The following is an 18,314-nucleotide window of genomic DNA, read 5'->3' as shown; positions in this document are numbered from 1 at the left end:
ATATGCACATGTTGGCTATCTTTCAGACCCCAACAAAGCTTGATTTCAAATGGGATATGTATTTACCTATGACGGTACGACAATATTATGTAGATCAGTCAAACAAACAATAAAAACATGTGAACTACCCCCCATCAAAGGTAATGTGATTGAATTATATGAAGATAATGTTGCTTGTATTACACAAATAAAATGAAGATTTATAAAAGGTGATAGAACTAAGGATATATCTCCTAAATTCTTCACACTCACAAGCTTCAAGAAAAAAATGTGAAATTAAGGTTCAACAAAATCAGTCTTGAAAATCTAGCAGATCTACTCATAAAAGTGTTACCTTCGACTATATTAAAAAAGTTAAGGTACAACATTGAAATGTGAAGATTGAAATATTTACTGGTTGACATATTGAAAAAATTATAATAATGTCTACATGAAAAGGAGGATACTAATATAAATATACTACATTTTTTTTTTCTCTTCATCCAGGTTTTGTCCCACTAAGTTTTACTAACAAGGTTTTAACAAAATAATCATCATATTATAATTATTCAAGGGGAATGTTATAAAATATGAAAATTTGTAACATTGTGAGAACGTATGGATGATCATTCGTGATGGTATATATATCTTTATAACTTCTTATAAAATGGGAAGACATAATGAAAATTCATTTAGTTTTTTTATCAAGCATTCTACTTTCTCTCTTTCACTTTATTTTTCTACAACAAAAGGGTTAATTTGACAAATGAAGGGTTATTTTGCCGCTTTTAACAAATAATTCCTTTTTTATTCACTTGCTGAAAATTTATCTATTATAAACTAATTTTGGGAGGTCATTTGTTGCTTTATAATAATATAAAATACTTCTCCAATCTATGCCCTTGAATAAATCTACAAGAAATCCCCTAGTGAGTAGGGCCATGCTACCAAAAGAAGAAAATAAGAAAGCTAAAATTGAGCTCATATTCGTAGTCGTATTCAAGAATTGAACCCAAAAGTCTCTTTCGGGTGCGTGGGGTGGGGGCTTAGTAGCTGACCAGCCCAGCCCAGACGTCATGCAACGGCTTATATCCGTCCGGATCCCCACCGAAGACCGCTCATCAAAGTGCAACGGTTTCCTCCACTACCATGGAAACAAAATATAAAGTCTCGAAGGCTCTCCAATCACTACTCGCTGTTGCATGTCTTCTCTCCGAACTCTGATAACCGACACCGTCAGATATTGTTGGAATCAACGATCGAGATCTCAAGTCATCTTTCTTGGGAAAACATTTTCAAACTCTGGAAGATTTGCGTCCCTCGCAGAGCTAAAAAGGTGGTTGGAGAGAGAGAAGAGAGGGGGAAATGAAGGGAAAGAGAACGCCGATCCACGCAGTGGCAACATGGGTGAGGAAACAACCGCCAAAGGTGAAGGCGTTTCTGGCGGTGGCTTCAGGGATTGTGGCAGTGATATTCCTCCGAATGGTAGTACGGGATCACGACAGTCTCTTTGTTGCTGCCGAGGCTGTTCACGCCCTCGGTATCTCTATTCTCATTTACAAGCTCACGAAGGAGAGGACTTGTGCCGGTACGTTCTCCTTCTGCATTCCCCTTCTAATCTATTTTCTTTTTTGTCTATATTCCGTAGTGCTTCTGTTTTTTTTTTTCCTTTTATAGGTTTCGATTTCGGATTTATTTTTTCCTTTTATAGATTTCGATTTCGAATTATTGTTCTGTGTTTTTTTTCCTCGTATTTCAATAGTTATTGGGAGAGGTTCTGTATGTTTGGATGCAAAAAAATTTCCTGAGGGAAAAGAAAAAGGGATAATTTGTTAGAAAGTCATTATTTTTCCTCTGATTCTCGGATCGAGCAAGCATTGTAAATTTTATCTTGGCCGTTTACCATCAGGCATTTATTGAAACGAATCGTTCTGTATTTCTGAATTCTGTGAAATATTTTCTATCAAAACAAACAGACCCTAAGGAGCCAAAAAAATAGAAAATAAAGAAATCTCTTGAACGAGAAAACTTGACTGTTATAAACAATAGAATTTTTTTTACTGAGGATATATCTATTTGAATATATCAATTCTACCCATGCTTTGTAGCCCAATGTTATGGGTGGGCATTGAAGGGTTCCACTTTGTAGAGATCACAATTTCAAACTCTATCTCTATGTTCTTCAATGATAACAGTGATGGTGACGCCCAGCTATATTCAAGATGGGTTAGGTTTCAAGGTTTGTTGGAAGAAGATCTTGCCTTAACTGGAGAAATAGTTTTAAAAAAAGGGGAATCTGTTAAATTTTTAATAGTATCACCCTGAAGTCCCAGGCAACACAATTGAATCAGGCCTGTGGATGGTCCAATTTACCTCTATGAAGTAAATTTAATTGCAGTACCAAACCCTTCTGCCGCTTGTGGAGAATTATCAATCAAGGGTGTATTGGATAAATACTCATTTTTTTCACAATGAAATAACCACCTAGACAGGAGAGGAGGCCTTCCTAAAAAATTTAAATCTTATTTTCCATTAATCCAAAATTCAATCTTTAAGGTGTCATTTGGATATACTTTAAAAGGATGATAACTTTTAAAAACTGTTTAAAAATTTGTGATATTAAAAAATTTTACTACCTCAAATTTAAAAAAATTTTAAATTAATTTATAAGGATATGATAAATTCATAACTTTTTATATTAAAATTTCTATATTTTACATAAAAGTTCATACTATTTTCTAATTTTAAAAATAGAAAACAAAAAGTGCATCCAAATAAACACTAAGTACTCTTTATTAAGATTTAATGTTAAGGGATTATGCTAATGAAAGCAACCTAACCACACAACACTCACCATTGTTGAAAATGTCTTTTCTTTGGGGGCAAAACCATGGGTTTATATTCTGGCCATAACAACAATTAGTAAATCTCAAGGGGATATGGAGTTTTAGCATATTTGAGATGGATACTCCTGTTGAGGGTCTTATACCCGATCATGCTCACACTCTTTCACATTCTTGACATGGCAAACTCCTATCCTTCTTAACCATGCTGACTAAACGCCTCTTCTTCTTCTTGAAAGGTGAATTTAAAACTTGATCTCTAACTATTGAGGTTTTGGAATTCTAAAAGATGAGAGATAACACCATAGATTTCTAACTTTTTCTCCACAATTAGGCCTTATGATTTTTCGTATTTGGAAGCCTTTTTATAATTAAAAAAAAAAACAAATTCTTAATTGATTAGAATTCATACACACGAGTTCTTTAATTTTTAGCTAGTAAAAGACATAGAAAATCAATTTTTACCTCTAAAAATCGCAAGCTGATCCATCATTCAAGGGGAATCAATTGATCATGAATGTGAAAGTTGTTGAAGACAAATTGTCATGTTGACAATGAATTGGCTCTAGGGGATGATCTGCAGCCCATGCCATTTTAAAGCAGGACATTTCATTATTGTGCCATCAGTCATACCACCATAGTTACCTGAAATTTAGGTGAAATCTGCTTTATGAACATATTGAAACTCTGCTATCACCGTTTGAACTCAAATAAGACCAAGACAGAAGTGGCACACTTAAATGTCTGATTGGGCCAAAATCGTCAGCATGTTGTGTATATAGCATTTTTGACATTATGTCTCGTTGTAGCTCTATCATCCAAATGAGGTCAATATAGCTAAACTATACCACAGACTTTTTGATTAATTCGTGTTCTTTTGGTATTATTTTCACATGGCTGGTGATGGATCTTGATTGTAACTTCCATTTTTTCTCTTTCGGCTCTATTATGTTATTTTATTTTACCTTTTTGATAGGTCCTTCATTGTTTTGAACTCTTTGCAGGACTTTCGCTAAAATCACAAGAACTAACTGCTATATTTTTAGCTGTTAGACTGTACTGCAGTTTGGTTATGGAATATGATATACACACCATACTTGATTCAGCTACATTGGGAACAACCCTGTGGGTTATTTATATGATTCGTTTTAAACTGATGTCCAGCTATATGGATGACAAGGACAACTTTAAAATTTATTATGTGGTGAGTGCTGCCACCCATTTTAAAATCAGATACTTCTAACCTGACTAAATGATATTAGCGAAATCAACAGTGCAATTTGATCATTTAATTTTTTCTTAATCAATGTGTGTTTTTTTGGTTTGGATCTAGGTCATACCTTGTGCTCTACTGTCTCTTATTATTCATCCATCCACTCCACATCATATTATAAACAGGGTTTGCTGGGCTTTCTGTGTTTATTTGGAAGCTATCTCTGTACTACCCCAACTACGTGTGATGCAGAACACAAAGGTATAATATAGAGTGACATAGAGAAATATATGGCTTTGAACCAACAAAAAGGAAAAATTGTAAGGCTAAAAAAACAGAATGACTTAAGTTAGGAACTCTTATACAAAGAGTAGGAGTTTACTTTATATTGAGGTAGTAAAATTCTTTTTACTTTATTATATTTATGTGAACTGATTTAAAAATCATCTTTTTAAGGTAAGTCTCTTCTATTTGTATAAGAGTTCTTGTTATTTTTTGTTTTTTTGAAAACAAAAAATGAAAAGTGTATCTATATACATACCACCTTAGTGATGTGCTTCTAATTCTGTTATTCTTTTTTTAAATAAAAAATGAAATGAGAAATTATGGAAGTACCCTTCTTCCTTCTTCCAAACCCCTCTAATCCCATTTTCTTCCATTCTTTTCCCTTGCCTTCTGCCTGTGCCCCATTTCATTTTCTTTCCTTCCCATTCATCCCATGTTTTTCTCCACTTTAAATTTTAGAAAAACAAAAAGAGAGAGAGGGAGGAGCTGCTAGAAGATGAGATTCAGGTTGTGTTGTACAAGGGAAGAATATGAGTATACTTTTGTAACTTCACATATCCTTTTTCATTTAAAAAATGCATTAGGGGATTTGAGGGGGAAAAGGTGGTTCAAATGGAATCCCCTTTGCTTTTTTAACTCCATAAGTTGAAATGACAAGTACAACTATTCTGGTAAACTTTCTGTTAATGTCCTTTCAAAAATGTCTGATATAATTAATGCCCTATCTAATTAAATCCTTGATCATAATCATACAGTTATTGTTTCTCTTGTTTATACAGATGAGTCATGCAACTATTTTCTCTCTCATTTCTTTTTCTTTTTCAGATTGTTGAGCCCTTTACGGCTCATTATGTATTTGCACTGGGAGTTGCAAGGTTCTTGAGTTGTGCACATTGGGTCCTCCAGGTTTGATCTTGCAGATAATTCCTATAAATTCCATCTGTGTTGATATGATTTGGTTCATGGAAACTTATGTGGTACGATAATCACCTTCCCAACCAGTATGTTCTGTAGGTTACCTCTAGATACTAAAAATTAGTCCGGGGCTCTTTTCAGTATAATGGGAATGCCCAACACTAGTTTGGGGACTCGCAAGCTAATCTTTGTTTTGAAATATGTTGAGAAAGTACGATGTGAAGGTAGCGTTTGGTAGAACATAATGTTTTATGACTTAAAAATGACTTTAAATTAAATTATATTTTATTTTTTTCGTTTAAAACATATTACTAAATTCTTACTTTAAGTATTAGGGTTGTTTGGTAAAATTAATTTAGAATTAAAAGTCATTTTAGCAAACATATTTAGTATATTCTTCTATACTTTACACCCTCTTAAGTGTTTTGTCGTTTACAAAACTGCACAAGTTTTTACACTCTTTCTTATTCAATATTTGAGATGAAGTGATGCCCATGGAAGAGATACATTGTTTAAATTGTGATCACTAATTTTGGACTTTTTACTATCAGAGTTGGCCCTTCTACTGTTTTCCCACTATTCCAAACAGCTATACACATTCCCAAGTTTGACAGAGCACATACACATACATATATCTAGTGTATTGGAGAATTGTTATAGGAATCCTTATGTCTCATGAAGTTGACAATTGTATTAAACTACTAATCAGCAAAGCTTTGCCCATTAAGCAAGAGGATTGATGGATTTGATATGGTATTTAATGCACTTGAAAGTTTCCCATTTTCTGTTCATAGGAATTAGATTAATGAAATGAAAGAGGTTGAGACTTGATGGTTGGTTCTGGTTCTTTTTTAAGCCTTAGGAGATCCATGTTAGGGAGTGTTCTGCCCATCTCATGGTAGATGGGCACAAATATTTGGTTACTCAATTAATATTATAGACATTCCGGTCAACAAATTGTCAGTGTTTGTGGTAATATGCAGCTATCTATAGGTCCAACCTGATCGACTTTTTTTTCCTTGTTGATGCAGGTAATGGATTCGCAGGGACGCATCCTAACAGCATTGGGGTATGGACTATGGCCTTCAATGGTCCTCCTTTCAGAAATTGTCCAGACTTTTATTTTGGCGGACTTCTGCTATTACTATGTGAAGAGGTGCGCAATGTGTCTTCATGCTCCAAAAATCCATCCTTATTTAATGTTTCCTGACTAGAGAGCACACTGAAAAATCTTTCTGGTTGCAGCCTTGTAGGTGGACAACTGGTGCTACGCCTCCCCTCTGGAGTGGTGTGAGTTAAAAGATTTTGCTTCCCAGGTAGGATAGGAAATGCAGATGTGCAATTTTTGCCCCTCTAATGTTCTCTCAATTTGCCGTAAATATATAATTTAGCAGTGATTCGACTTAAGCCAAGTTAACTTATTGGAGTCAGCACTGGTATTTAGCTAGTGGGTTAATGTTCTCTTCAAATGATGCATGCTCCCGAAAGCTATCCTTACAATTATTTAGTAACCAAGCTGAAGGAGCATACCATGACCTTTTTTGTTGTTAGTTGTTACACTACAGATCTCTTAAAAAATTAGAAGACTTTGATGAATAGGAAAAGAATCGACATGGTGATTAGAATTTAGAACAGCATGGAGTGCCCTGTTATGTGAAGGTGATGTTTAAAAAAAGAAGTGCAGATCTTTTGTTCTGCACTAAGCAATGGGTGTCATTGTAGCAGAATAATGGAGTGGGCTCCTAGCTCTGTAGCCCTTTTTTTTTTTTAATTATTATTTTATTTTTATTTGGTAATAGGGAAATGTGTGGTATGGTATAATAATAATAAAAAATTAAAAATTAAAAATAATTTAAAACTTATATAATCCTTAGTTAGAGGTAACATTTATTCAAGTAAAGGAAATATCTATATTATTAAAAAAAATGTTTTTAAAAATTTGAACTTTTATGTACTCTCATATTAAAAATATATATAAATACATATTAAATTTGAATTTTATAAGTTTGGGTTTTTATCCCACTCCATTTTTTAACATATTTTCCTAGTGATGGTTACAGTTTTATCCATAGGATGGTTGAAATTTCAACATATCGCCCTCATATACCCTAGTGAGATGAGGCAATATATTTAATGCAATTCTGAATTCGTTGAACGAAAATGATTGCTTTTCAAAATATGGTCGATGCTTTGTTAACTCTTTGTCACAAAAATAATAAGACGTTCAAATTTTGGATTTTTTGGATTTTGAATATTCATTTTATATTTATTTATTTTAATGAATATAATTCAAGCAAGATTTTAAGTACATCGTGTCGGCGGTGATGCATTGGAGGAGTTGTGTGTAGCAATAAAAACATATATGGAATCCATATGTATACTAGAGACGTGTATGAAAGTGCATTATTGAATTGAAATGTATCTTAAATCTATAATTTTGCATGATTTTGGAAAAAAATGGAGCCATTGATGTATATACACTTGCTTCTAGTGGCCATGCTGTGGAGTTGTTTTATTCAATTTTGGAATTGTACAAAATATATGACGGTCCTTCTGATCTTGGTCCCTCGTTTGGCATTAATAGTTGTGATTTAAAAAAATAAAAAATAAAAAATTGGTTTAGCCTTTTACGGGACAAACTAATTTAATGAAAATTGCTCTTTCTTTATAAAATTGGTATATCCTTCTAATTTTATGAAAATTGCTCATTAATTTTGAAGAGAAAATGTTGCAAGTTTTTTTCACTCGCCACTTACCTTTTGGGGTGTCGGATAAAAGGCATATCCATGATTAATGTTAAATGCTCAATTCTTTGTTGAAAAATGAAAAAGAAAGATAAAATTAAAGTTGAGATGAGACATTCTAAACTTGTACATATAGACATATTTTACTTATCGTAATGGAATTTGTTATGTCCATTTTATTAGCACTTCGAAAGCACATGTAGGGTGAGGAATGTGATTAAAACTAGATTAGAATGAGGAGGTGAAGATGGATAAAGAGGACAATCCATAAGAAAAAATAAATCAATATAAAATACTCTCTTATTTTTGCTACCTCCTTTGCCATATCAATGGTTCCAAAGTCCTCAACTTTGGAATGTCACACTTTAATCACTACAATCCTTAGAGCAAATGTGGCCTAGGCTCTTAAGGTTGTCCTCACATGGAGACTCTTCTCAAAGAGGCATTATCTTATCAATTAAAGCAAGATGAGGGGTTATGCGAATGCCTTTGTGGAGTTTAGGGGCAAAGAGGAGGAAGGCAAAAAAAAGGATGGGGAGTGGTCGATGGTCATGGGGCCAAAGAACCCTTTTATTATATAAATATGAGTTTATATTAATGAAATTTCGTTATCTTATTACTCGTTTTTTAATGTGTTATTGGTAGTATGAAGTCTCATGTTATTTAGTAAGAAGGTTTCAATTTAGAAATTGTTTATCTTGGATTGTCTAGTACCCTTACGTTGATGACTTTTATGATGAAGGTACAAAGTGTTTATAAGAAAGACTAGTTCAAGAATTGCTTTTCTTGGACTATCTAATACCTTTAGGTTGATGCTCTGAAGGTAAAAGCACAAGGTGCTTATTGAATCAATTTTGTGGAAAAAGGTTCATTGATGTAGTTTTTTTAACTTACAAGCATGTTATAGTGCGGTATGACCATCTCATCCATCCAAGCCAACTTTTGCACTCCTTTCCTTTGGGCTGCCAAAGCTCAATATGGTCCTTCCTAATTTGGGTAATTTCCTTTCGTTAGAGTCCTTAAAATTCTCAAAACACTTTGTGGAGAACCAAGTCTCATTCAACAAACCTTATTTTTTGAACCATTTTGCCATATGCACCGACAATTTGTTGTTAGTAGTTGACAATCCTTAATTCTACTACCTCGCATTGTTATTCCAATAAGTCTAGCTTAACACTCCCCTTATTATAAGCATTTTGATATTTGTCATTATCATGACTTCAATCTTGTAACTAAGTACAAAGGGATTTCATCCTCATAGGTTCTATTTTTGTCATTCAATAAATCCTTTTATCTAGAATCTCTTCGTTTTTCTTTACCTTTTGTTAAGATAATCCAGTAAGGTATTATGCGTTGCTTTTACCTATTTGTTGCCTTATAGACACTAAAATAGGTGGGTGATACTTGCCCAATGCTAAGATGCCTATAAAAAATGATTGTGAGAAAAAACAAGATATGTAAAAAAGAATAAAAAGTCTTCTTTAGGTTTTCATCCATTTATCTTTAAAAGAAAAGAGATTATCGACTTATTCATTAAAGATGAATCTCCGAGTCATTCCCCAGCATTTCCTTGCTTACAAGTCAACCAAGAGCGAGTATTCGTGCTAACTTTGTTAAACAAAGGATCATTATGAATATTGATGACTAACACGTTGTAAACTTATCATGAAATGATATTGCATTCTCTAATTTTTATTTTAGACAATTTTATTTCTATTAGAAATGATTATTCATTTATTAATTTGGAAAATCGGCCTTCGCTTATTTTTGTTATTGTTTTAAGGGAAAACGAAATATTAATTGGAAGACACTTTATATAATTCAAACGAATTTCAAAAAGGTTGATGGACAATGAACACAAAACAACGAATCAGATTATCTAGTGTATTGGTAAAGTAAATTCGACTACTATACTTGAGTAGCTTGAAGCACTCCAAAACATACCATATAACCCGTTTACAGTTGTTTACATCGGATCATTTCCTCAAAAAACCAAGTATTTATTTTCTTGAGAAACCAAGTATTCGTTTCTCCGAGAAAATGAGAATTCAAGCATGATTCATCACGAAAAAGAATATTTTTCTGTTATTTGAACACATCTTCCAAAGTGGTCCACTTGTCCAAATAACCAAACTATAAATAGGAAGCATGATTCTGTGAGCGAACTAATAAAATATTTACAACCAAAACAATTGGTATGAAACATGAGTTACCGAAGTACCATGTCATCCTAGAATTTTTTTTTTTCTTCCTATCACACCTTTTCCACCATACCAAACAAAAGCAGTCTAAAGGCTTCCACCCACTCAAAGAAACGCGTAGAATAATATATCTCAACGAAAAAAAGAAAAAGAAGCACTTTTCAAGATTTTTCTCGAAAACACGATGGTTAAAAATTGTCACACCAAACTCGTCTTATCGCAAAACTAACGGCCCTTTCTGGGAGCCCAGAGTGGGGTTGGGCCTGGAGCCTTGGACCACTTGGATACACACGCTATCAAATCGAACCAAGAGTGCGACTGGACTGACGACGTGGCAGGGGATGATCATTGAACACAACGAAGTACAGCTGTATCCCTCTATCCCATGACAGACACTGTCTAGCTGTCCTAGTTAATTAATACCAAAGCTCTCACCAACTCCAATTGAGCCCCCAAACACTCCCCTAAAGTGACGCCGCTTCGGATAGCGCCCGTGTGGACGCTTTGACTCACCCCTTTGCTTCCGTCTCGGTTTTGTTGTTGTTTTCGTTTTTTCCTTCTGACAGGGCTTTGGTTCCCCTGGGTAATGTTTCTCTGCATGGCACCGCCAAGATGTACTTCCCCCAAACAAAAACATATTTAGGAAGTAGGATACACGTAGCTGGTTGTGGGGGCCCCTGGAAGGGAATCGGATTAGGTTGTGATAAAGAGGAAAGGAATCTACAATAATACATATGAGGGTTCAAAAGAGTCGGCGTAACAGGTGTATGATTTTATTAGGCTTAAATGGGACCATGGATTGGATTAATCTCCGCCGCTTGATCACGGTGGTCACCATGTAGCTCTCAGACCTGCCCCTCCCCTTATCCTTTCCATCAACCACTTCAGATTTATCAAATCTTTTAATTGACGTAACCCCATTACAGGGATCATTAATCTTATGTTTTTTTCCTTGTTTAGCCACAATTTCAAGTAGAAGGTAGAAGGTAAAAGACGAGTGGTATTGCACTTTCTATTCAATGTGTATGAATCCGGAGGGCCATGTTATTCATAGACGTTTGTTTTGAATTGAAGAATCATAAAATCCAAGCGTAAAAGCAAGTAGACTAGAAGACAACGTCACTTACTAAAAGCACAGGGAGCGCCAACAAAGAGGCAAGAAGGAATAATAGAAAGAGCCAGGGCCAGATAGATACATTAACCACATATGCCTGAGAGTATGCCCACTTTCACTAGCTGATTGGCTTGAAGCGGGGTCCTCTTCCCAAATAAAATATCAAATGCCTCCGCGTAATACAGTGATAGGTTAGGAATGTCGCGTCCTGGCATGCACCCACCCTATTCATTGCGTTCTTCTCCTGTTTTTTTCCCTATAAATACGACACACACCTCTCTCTCATTTCATATACCATACCTCCCATCCTAAGATACAAACCAAAACCTCTCTTTCCCACCCTTAAAGCCATGGCCATCTCCAAAACTCTCATTGCTTCACTTCTCATTTCTCTTCTTGTTTACCAGATTACTGAGGCGGTAAGTTTTCAAGATTTTTTGGTTTGGTATATGTCAGGGTTTCAATATTTTTGCTTATAATACTAATTATACGTTTGGAGTTTCAGGCGACCACCAGCGGCGACGGAGCGAGTTCTCCGACAGAGAAAATGGGTAGATATCATTGAATTCATCTAGTTATATATAGTTCCTTTGAATTGCAGGGTTGATGAATTAATATATACACCATTTTCAGATTGCGGGGGAGCATGCAGTGCGAGGTGTAGGCTGTCGTCGAGGCCAAATCTGTGCAACAGGGCATGTGGGACTTGCTGCGCTCGTTGCAACTGCGTCCCTCCAGGCACGTCTGGTAACCAAGAGATCTGCCCCTGCTACGCCAACATGACCACCCGTGGCAACGAACGCAAGTGCCCTTAAACCACTGCTTATGGTGGAACCCAGCAGGTTGAAATAAAGGGCTCTTTAATAATTAATAAATGAGTGTGATAGATTGTATATGGTCTGAGTGGCTTTCTCTTTCGGTGTGGGCTCTTACCAATCGCTCTTGTTGTCTTCCTTCTACCATACGTAATAATAATTAGGCATTTCTATGGTTTGCAATTCAATCCCCGTAAACTTGTGTAATGTATTGAGTTGAGAAGAAATAAGAAGTACTTTCCCTGTTAGTTTAATACCATGTTTGGTTTATAGAAAAGTACAAAAATAATTTTACTATAAAAAATCAAATAGAAGTAAATGTTAATGTTTATAAATTATTTTTTCAATGACAGTATATCTTTGAGCCCTTATGATGTTGATATGATTTAAAGTATCAAAAAATTTCTCATCTATCTAAAGTGGGATATCATAATTATTATGATTTATGACAAAATTGAAATGGAGCACTCCAATTAGTACCACTAGATTCAGAAAAAAACACATATTTATTATGATGAATGTGGGATACATAAATATGATCCAAACATAATCAAGGGTTGGGTCGAACATGATTTGTCTACCATCTTATTAAGGTGATGAGAATGACTCAAATGTTTTGATGCATGTACGTATTATTGGTCAGTGTCTTGTCACTTTTTAATGTGCGTATATGATAAATGCACATTTTCCATTTGAGAAATTTTAAATTCTGAAATAAATTAAAAAGAAAAAAGTGGAATAAAAGCAACATGTAGAGGGCAAATGAGATTGGACCCTCACTTGCAATTTAATATCAGAAAGCAAAAACATTAATGATGGATACAATGTTTTTTTTTTCAGAGCTACTACATGTTCCTCGTGAGCTTTCGAGTCACCCGAAAGCTTCATAATGGTCTCCATGACAGTAAAAGGTTTGTTAATGTTTTATTTTCAATTATTATCGATATTTATATAATTATTTTTAAAATAATTTTAAAAATAATTAAAATATATTCTAAAAAAAATCCTTATTTTCAAAAAAGGCATTTTTGCTAACAAATTATTAAACGTGTTTTTCCAGTCTGGGTTGAAACACCACCTCGTTCTGGGTTGAATACCCCATATGGACTGACCTTTTGTGGAGTTTGGGCTAGATCAAGTTTAGGCCCGGCCTTTCAAGGGTAATTTCTAACTCATTTTGTCACTTGTATCAAGCAAGAAAATGTATAATGTAAAAATAATTATAACATTCCTTTCAAACCAATGATAACTATTCTATTCTAAATGTGTTGGATGTGGCTTTGGCAATTTCGGGATGAGACTTTTGTTTGTATCGAAATTTAAGGATTTATTTGGTATCTGTTTTTTGGAATCAAAAACATGTTTGACATCAAAAAATTATTTTCGATTTTTTGTTTTTAAGAACAGAAAACATGATATTTTTAAATAACATCTTTTATTGTTTTTTTGTTATTTTCACTTTTTTTTTTATAACTATTTTAAGAAATAATTATATTAACATGTAAAATCATTAAAAATAAAATTTAAATATAAAATTTATTTTTAAAACATATTTTAAAATATTAAAAGCATATTAAAAATATTTTAAGTTTTCAAAAAGACTACTATTCTACAAAAATTAAATAATAATTTTTTAAAATTGTTTTTAAAAACTATTTTTTATAATTATTTTCAAAAATGGTTACCCAAATAATAAATATCTTGCTATATCTCATTCATCCTAGTTTGTTTCTAGGGTCACTATTTAGATGGAGAGGCATTACTGCAACCTCAACCAAAAAGTATAATTAATGTAATATAATTGATATTTTATCAAATACTCATATTATTTGAGTATTCCATGCAAAATTCATTTTAATATTTTATATAAAATATAATAATTTATATATAAAAAAATATATGAAGAAAAGGTTTTTAATATCTTAGAGCTTGTTTGGTAGAGTTTTTAAAAAACAGTTTTTTATTTTTAAAAATAGAAAATATTTTTAAAAAATTTCATTTTTTTAATTAGTTTTAAAAAAAAATCTTTTTTTTTTTAAAGTAAGTAAGTTTTCACATTTTCTAAAGAATTTACTACTATTTTTTATTTTAAAAATAAAAAATAGAAAATGTATTCAAACAAGAATTTATGGTCACATTAAAGAAATATTTGACCAAATTACTTTTCATACTTTACAAAATTACTTCATGGGTGATCTAATGTTTCCTTTTTAATATCACAATATTATATGATTGATTTTCTTTTCTTTTTCCTTTTTTTTTTTTTTTTTGTGTCACAGAGGTTGGATCATGTCGGCCCTTAATTTGCTTAGTCCAGTAAGCAAACAAGCCCGGCGGCCCAAGTGCCATAAAAGGATAACCTAATTTTACCTCTTGCTAAATTCAAGCAAAAAATTCCATCCTCATCTATATTTTTGAAGCTTGATGCTCTTTTGTTAATTATTTCTTTATTTCATTATATTGGAGATTAATACAAACTTAAATAATTAAATGAAAATTAATGGAAATAAAACATTAAGTATACAAAAAAACAAAAAACAAAAATAAGAGCAAAAATAAAAAATAAAAAAGCAATCTCTCAACCGAAACCTATTTTACACCTTATATTTATTTTTCTTTTCCTTATTGAATTTTACATTTTCAATCAATCCTATTTTCTATACCGGTAAATAAACAATGCAAATATAAGTTATAAAGAACTTAATTTAAAAAGAAAAAAAGAAAAACAAACTCAATTGATTTAAAAACAAATACATGTGAATATTCAAATTAATTTCGATTTAAAGAAATTAGGCTATGTTTGGTTCATGGAAAATACTAAGAAAATAAAAAAAATGCTAAGAAAAATAGTTTTCTTATGTTTGATTTTGTTACAAGAAATACAAAAAAAAATAAAATATAATTAAAATTAGTTAGAAATTTATGTATTTTAAAATTATTTAGTTCATAAATAATAGAGAAAAATAAGTGAAATGAATTTGAATGAGCTTAATTTATTGATTTTAAGGTTATATTTGCTTATTAGAACATGTGAGGGAAAGAAAATAAAAAGAAAAAGTGAAAGAAAAGAAAGAATTAAGGAAAATAAAAGATAAATTTAAAATCAATAAATTATTTTACATATCATTTTCAACTGTTTTAGTTTTTTTTTTCTCTTTTATATAAAGATTAATTAATTTAAAAATATATAAATTTATAACTATTTTTTTTATGTTGAAACCAAAAAATAATTTTTTTAATATTTATTTTTCTCTCCTTATTACTTTCGGGGATTAAACATAACATAATTTTTTTTTTTCATTTTATTCCTTTCACTTTTCTTCTTTATTTTGTTTTCCTCAATTTTTTCGAGAAACAAACATTGCCACGGGTTCTTACATGATTCAAAAAGCTTGAGGACAATAAATAGTAAATTTAAAATAAATGAATAAAGAATTTTTGGCATATCAAACTTGAAAATGTTACTAATTATATTTAACCAACAACCCAAATCAATTTATTGTAAAATTTAAAAATCTGAAAATCCTTATTTTATTATAACATACTTAGTAATCTTTTTTCTTATTAATTTCAAATCCTTTTTCGTATTAAAGCAGAAGAGAGAGAAGCTCATCCTCTTGTAAAATTTGAATCCTTCGTTCTTCTTGATGGCGCGTCCAAAGAAGAAAGCGATGACAGTAAAAAGAGACGAAGATAAAGCGATCAAGCGGATAAAGAAGTTGCAGAGGCCTTGGTCGGATCTTCCACAAGACATGCTGACTTTGATCGTTAGAAAACGTAGTTTCATGGATCAGTTACGTTAACGCGGAGTATGCAAGGATTGGTATTCTCTTGATAGAGTTGCCTTCACCCGCCAACTTCCATGGCTGGGAATAGTGGACGTAGACACAAGTCACACAACTACGTTATACGATCCTTACTACAAGAAAGCCAAGGCATGTTTGATGAATACATAGTTCCATGCTTTGATCCCCATCAGACTACGTTTTATGGTACTAAATTTGGTTGGTTATTGCTAACGTTTACCCAAGCTTCCACGACAATCTTGCGGATGCATGTATAACCCCTTTACGGGCGAGACAATTTCACTTCCTCTACTACGCTTGAGCATGAAGTATACGGTGGAGGCGTTCTCCATATCCTCCGCCCCTTCTTCCTCAGATTGCACCTGCATGGTCTTCGCCAACTCTTCATACCGTGGTTTTGTTGTGGGAACATGTCGTGTTAGTGATAAAGAATGGAGTAAGTGTGAATTTTCTGGCAATTTCGACGCAGGAATGGACGTTGCTTACCTTAAAGGAGCCTTCTATTTTGTGGAAAGAGAGGGAAGACTCGCGAATTTCAACGTTGCTCAACGACAATGGAACGTCCTTATTAACATACTAAAATTTGATCATGGGCCATCCAGGGACGTTGCCAGCACAACTCACATGGTGGAGTCCGAGGGAGAGATTTTGTTGATTAGGCAGTACAATGAAATCGGAGAAGTAGCCGCCTTTGTTTCCAGGCTGGCTTTTGGGAAGAAGACTTGGGTTGAAGTCAAGAGTTTGGGAAATCGAGCGTTGTTTCTTGGTCGTGGTACTTCACTGTCGCTTTCTTTGACTGCAAAAGATGAAGAAATTACGGACAAGATCTTCACCACAAATTTTCAAGGAGTCTTAACAGTTTTGGAAATTGACATCCACAAGGAAAGGCCATTGCAAAAGTCCCCCTCTCCTTTTTCTATTTATATAATTTAACAATTTAAATAATGAAAATATAATTTAATCACGAGGTTATAATAAAATTATGTTTAAAAATCTAGAATATTTTTTTACCTATTTTTCTATTTGAAATGTGGTTGATAACTACATGGTTTCATGCTTTCATCCTGATGAGACGGTGTTATTTTGGTACCAAAATTGGTTGGCTGTTGCTAAAGTTTATCCAAGCCTCCACAACGATCTTGCGGATGTGTAACCCCTTTAGAGGCAAGACAATTTCATTTCCTCCGCTACACTTAAGCATGGAGTATACAGTAGAGGCGTTCTCCATATCCTCCGCCCCGTCTTCCTCGGATTGCACCTGGTCTTCGCCAACTCTTTGTATGGTTATAGCTTCATTGTGTGAACATGCCTAGTCAAGTCAATGATAGAGAATGATGAGGGTATTTGGTAAATCAATCCTAAATCATTTAATAATTTAATTTAAGTTATTAAATAAAAATATATATTTAATAAAATAATTTAATATTATTATTTAAAATTTAAAATAATTTTAAGTATTAACTTAAAATAAATAATTTATTCCTAATCTCAATTTCTTTTGTTTTATTTATATACATGTAATATAACGAGAATATATTTAATAATCATGTTCATGGCTCATTTTTATGGAAATAAATATTAATTAATTTTTTTAATAATAAACATTAATTATAACTAATAAGGATATCATTAATTGAATAATTTAAAATAAGAAATAAATAAATAAGTTTTAAGTTAGTAACTTAAAAATAATTTAAGTTAAAGTTAATTTTAGTTGTTAAAGTATTAAGTTTTAGTAAATAACACTTCAATTTTGTGGAAAGAAAGGGGAGAGTAACAAATTTCAACGTTCCTAACGGCGGTGGAGCGTCTCCTAACTGCCAAAATTCGATCATGGGGCATCCAAGGTTGCCAACACAACTCACATGACAGAGTCAAAGGGGCAGATTTCGTTGATTAGGCAGTACATTGCAATCGGAGGAGTAGCAGCCTTTGTTTCCAGGCTGGATTTGGGGAAGAAGGCTCGGGTTGAGGTGAAGAGTTTGGGAAACGGGGCATCGTCTCTTGGTCGTGGTACTTAATTGTTGCTTGCTTTGACTACAAAAGGTAAATAAATTGCGAACAAGATCTATATCAAGGAGTCTTAACGGTTTTTAAGTAATGGCCCCTGGACCACGTTATACGGGTCGTCGGCCAAGAAGCTTTGCTACCCTAAGTTGTGGATTGAAACACCATACTAGAACTGCAAATTAATATATGAAAATTTGATGCACAAGAACTTTTATGAATTTAGAAATTGAATCCATTTGGGAAATTGGCATCAACAAGGATAGGCCATTGCAAACCATAATTTAATCATGAGGTTACGTTTGCTTTCCAAAAACTAGATTCCAAGTATTAATTTGAGTATGGAACTAGTTTTCTATATGTGAGATTAATTAGATTTAATTTCTATATAT

General features: G+C 33.0%; 3 protein-coding genes across 3 annotated transcripts; all 3 read left to right on the top strand.

Moving 5' to 3' along the window:
- The first annotated feature begins 1,048 nt into the window (after positions 1-1,048).
- Positions 1,049-7,001, top strand: LOC100243720 (uncharacterized). The gene is made up of 6 exons (XM_002275638.5): positions 1,049-1,567; positions 3,827-4,026; positions 4,156-4,296; positions 5,146-5,226; positions 6,267-6,391; positions 6,481-7,001. Exons 1-6 carry the CDS (start codon positions 1,345-1,347, stop codon positions 6,527-6,529), a joined length of 819 nt encoding a protein of 272 aa, XP_002275674.1. The 5' UTR covers positions 1,049-1,344; the 3' UTR covers positions 6,530-7,001.
- A 4,002-nt stretch (positions 7,002-11,003) lies between these two features.
- On the top strand, positions 11,004-12,363 carry LOC100266028 (snakin-2). Its single transcript, XM_002275658.5, has 3 exons — positions 11,004-11,713; positions 11,800-11,845; positions 11,928-12,363. Exons 1-3 carry the CDS (start codon positions 11,645-11,647, stop codon positions 12,107-12,109), a joined length of 297 nt encoding a protein of 98 aa, XP_002275694.1. The 5' UTR covers positions 11,004-11,644; the 3' UTR covers positions 12,110-12,363.
- Positions 12,364-16,164: 3,801 nt separating this feature from the next.
- On the top strand, positions 16,165-16,848 carry LOC104882616 (F-box/kelch-repeat protein At1g57790-like). Its single transcript, XM_010666653.1, has one exon. The coding sequence runs from the start codon at positions 16,165-16,167 to the stop codon at positions 16,846-16,848; it is 684 nt and encodes a 227-aa protein (XP_010664955.1).
- Positions 16,849-18,314: the final 1,466 nt, after the last annotated feature.

The sequence above is a fragment of the Vitis vinifera genome, chromosome 18, assembly GCF_030704535.1.
Source record: "Vitis vinifera cultivar Pinot Noir 40024 chromosome 18, ASM3070453v1".
NCBI classification, from domain to species: domain Eukaryota; kingdom Viridiplantae; phylum Streptophyta; class Magnoliopsida; order Vitales; family Vitaceae; genus Vitis; species Vitis vinifera.
The sequence above is the reverse complement of the archived record's forward strand: the minus strand, read 5'-3'. Positions and strand labels throughout refer to the sequence as shown.

Excerpts from the sequence above, each read along its gene's own strand:
- LOC100243720 (XM_002275638.5), top strand. The coding sequence starts at position 1,345 with ATGAAGGGAAAGAGAACGCCGATCCACGCAGTGGCAACATGGGTGAGG. Across the intron at positions 4,027-4,155 it reads ACTTTAAAATTTATTATGTG|GTCATACCTTGTGCTCTACT; the intron begins GTGAGTGCTGCC and ends GTTTGGATCTAG. Across the intron at positions 4,297-5,145 it reads GTGTGATGCAGAACACAAAG|ATTGTTGAGCCCTTTACGGC; the intron begins GTATAATATAGA and ends TTTCTTTTTCAG.
- LOC100266028 (XM_002275658.5), top strand. The coding sequence starts at position 11,645 with ATGGCCATCTCCAAAACTCTCATTGCTTCACTTCTCATTTCTCTTCTT. Across the intron at positions 11,714-11,799 it reads TTTACCAGATTACTGAGGCG|GCGACCACCAGCGGCGACGG; the intron begins GTAAGTTTTCAA and ends TTGGAGTTTCAG. Across the intron at positions 11,846-11,927 it reads TTCTCCGACAGAGAAAATGG|ATTGCGGGGGAGCATGCAGT; the intron begins GTAGATATCATT and ends CACCATTTTCAG.
- LOC104882616 (XM_010666653.1), top strand. The coding sequence starts at position 16,165 with ATGTATAACCCCTTTACGGGCGAGACAATTTCACTTCCTCTACTACGC.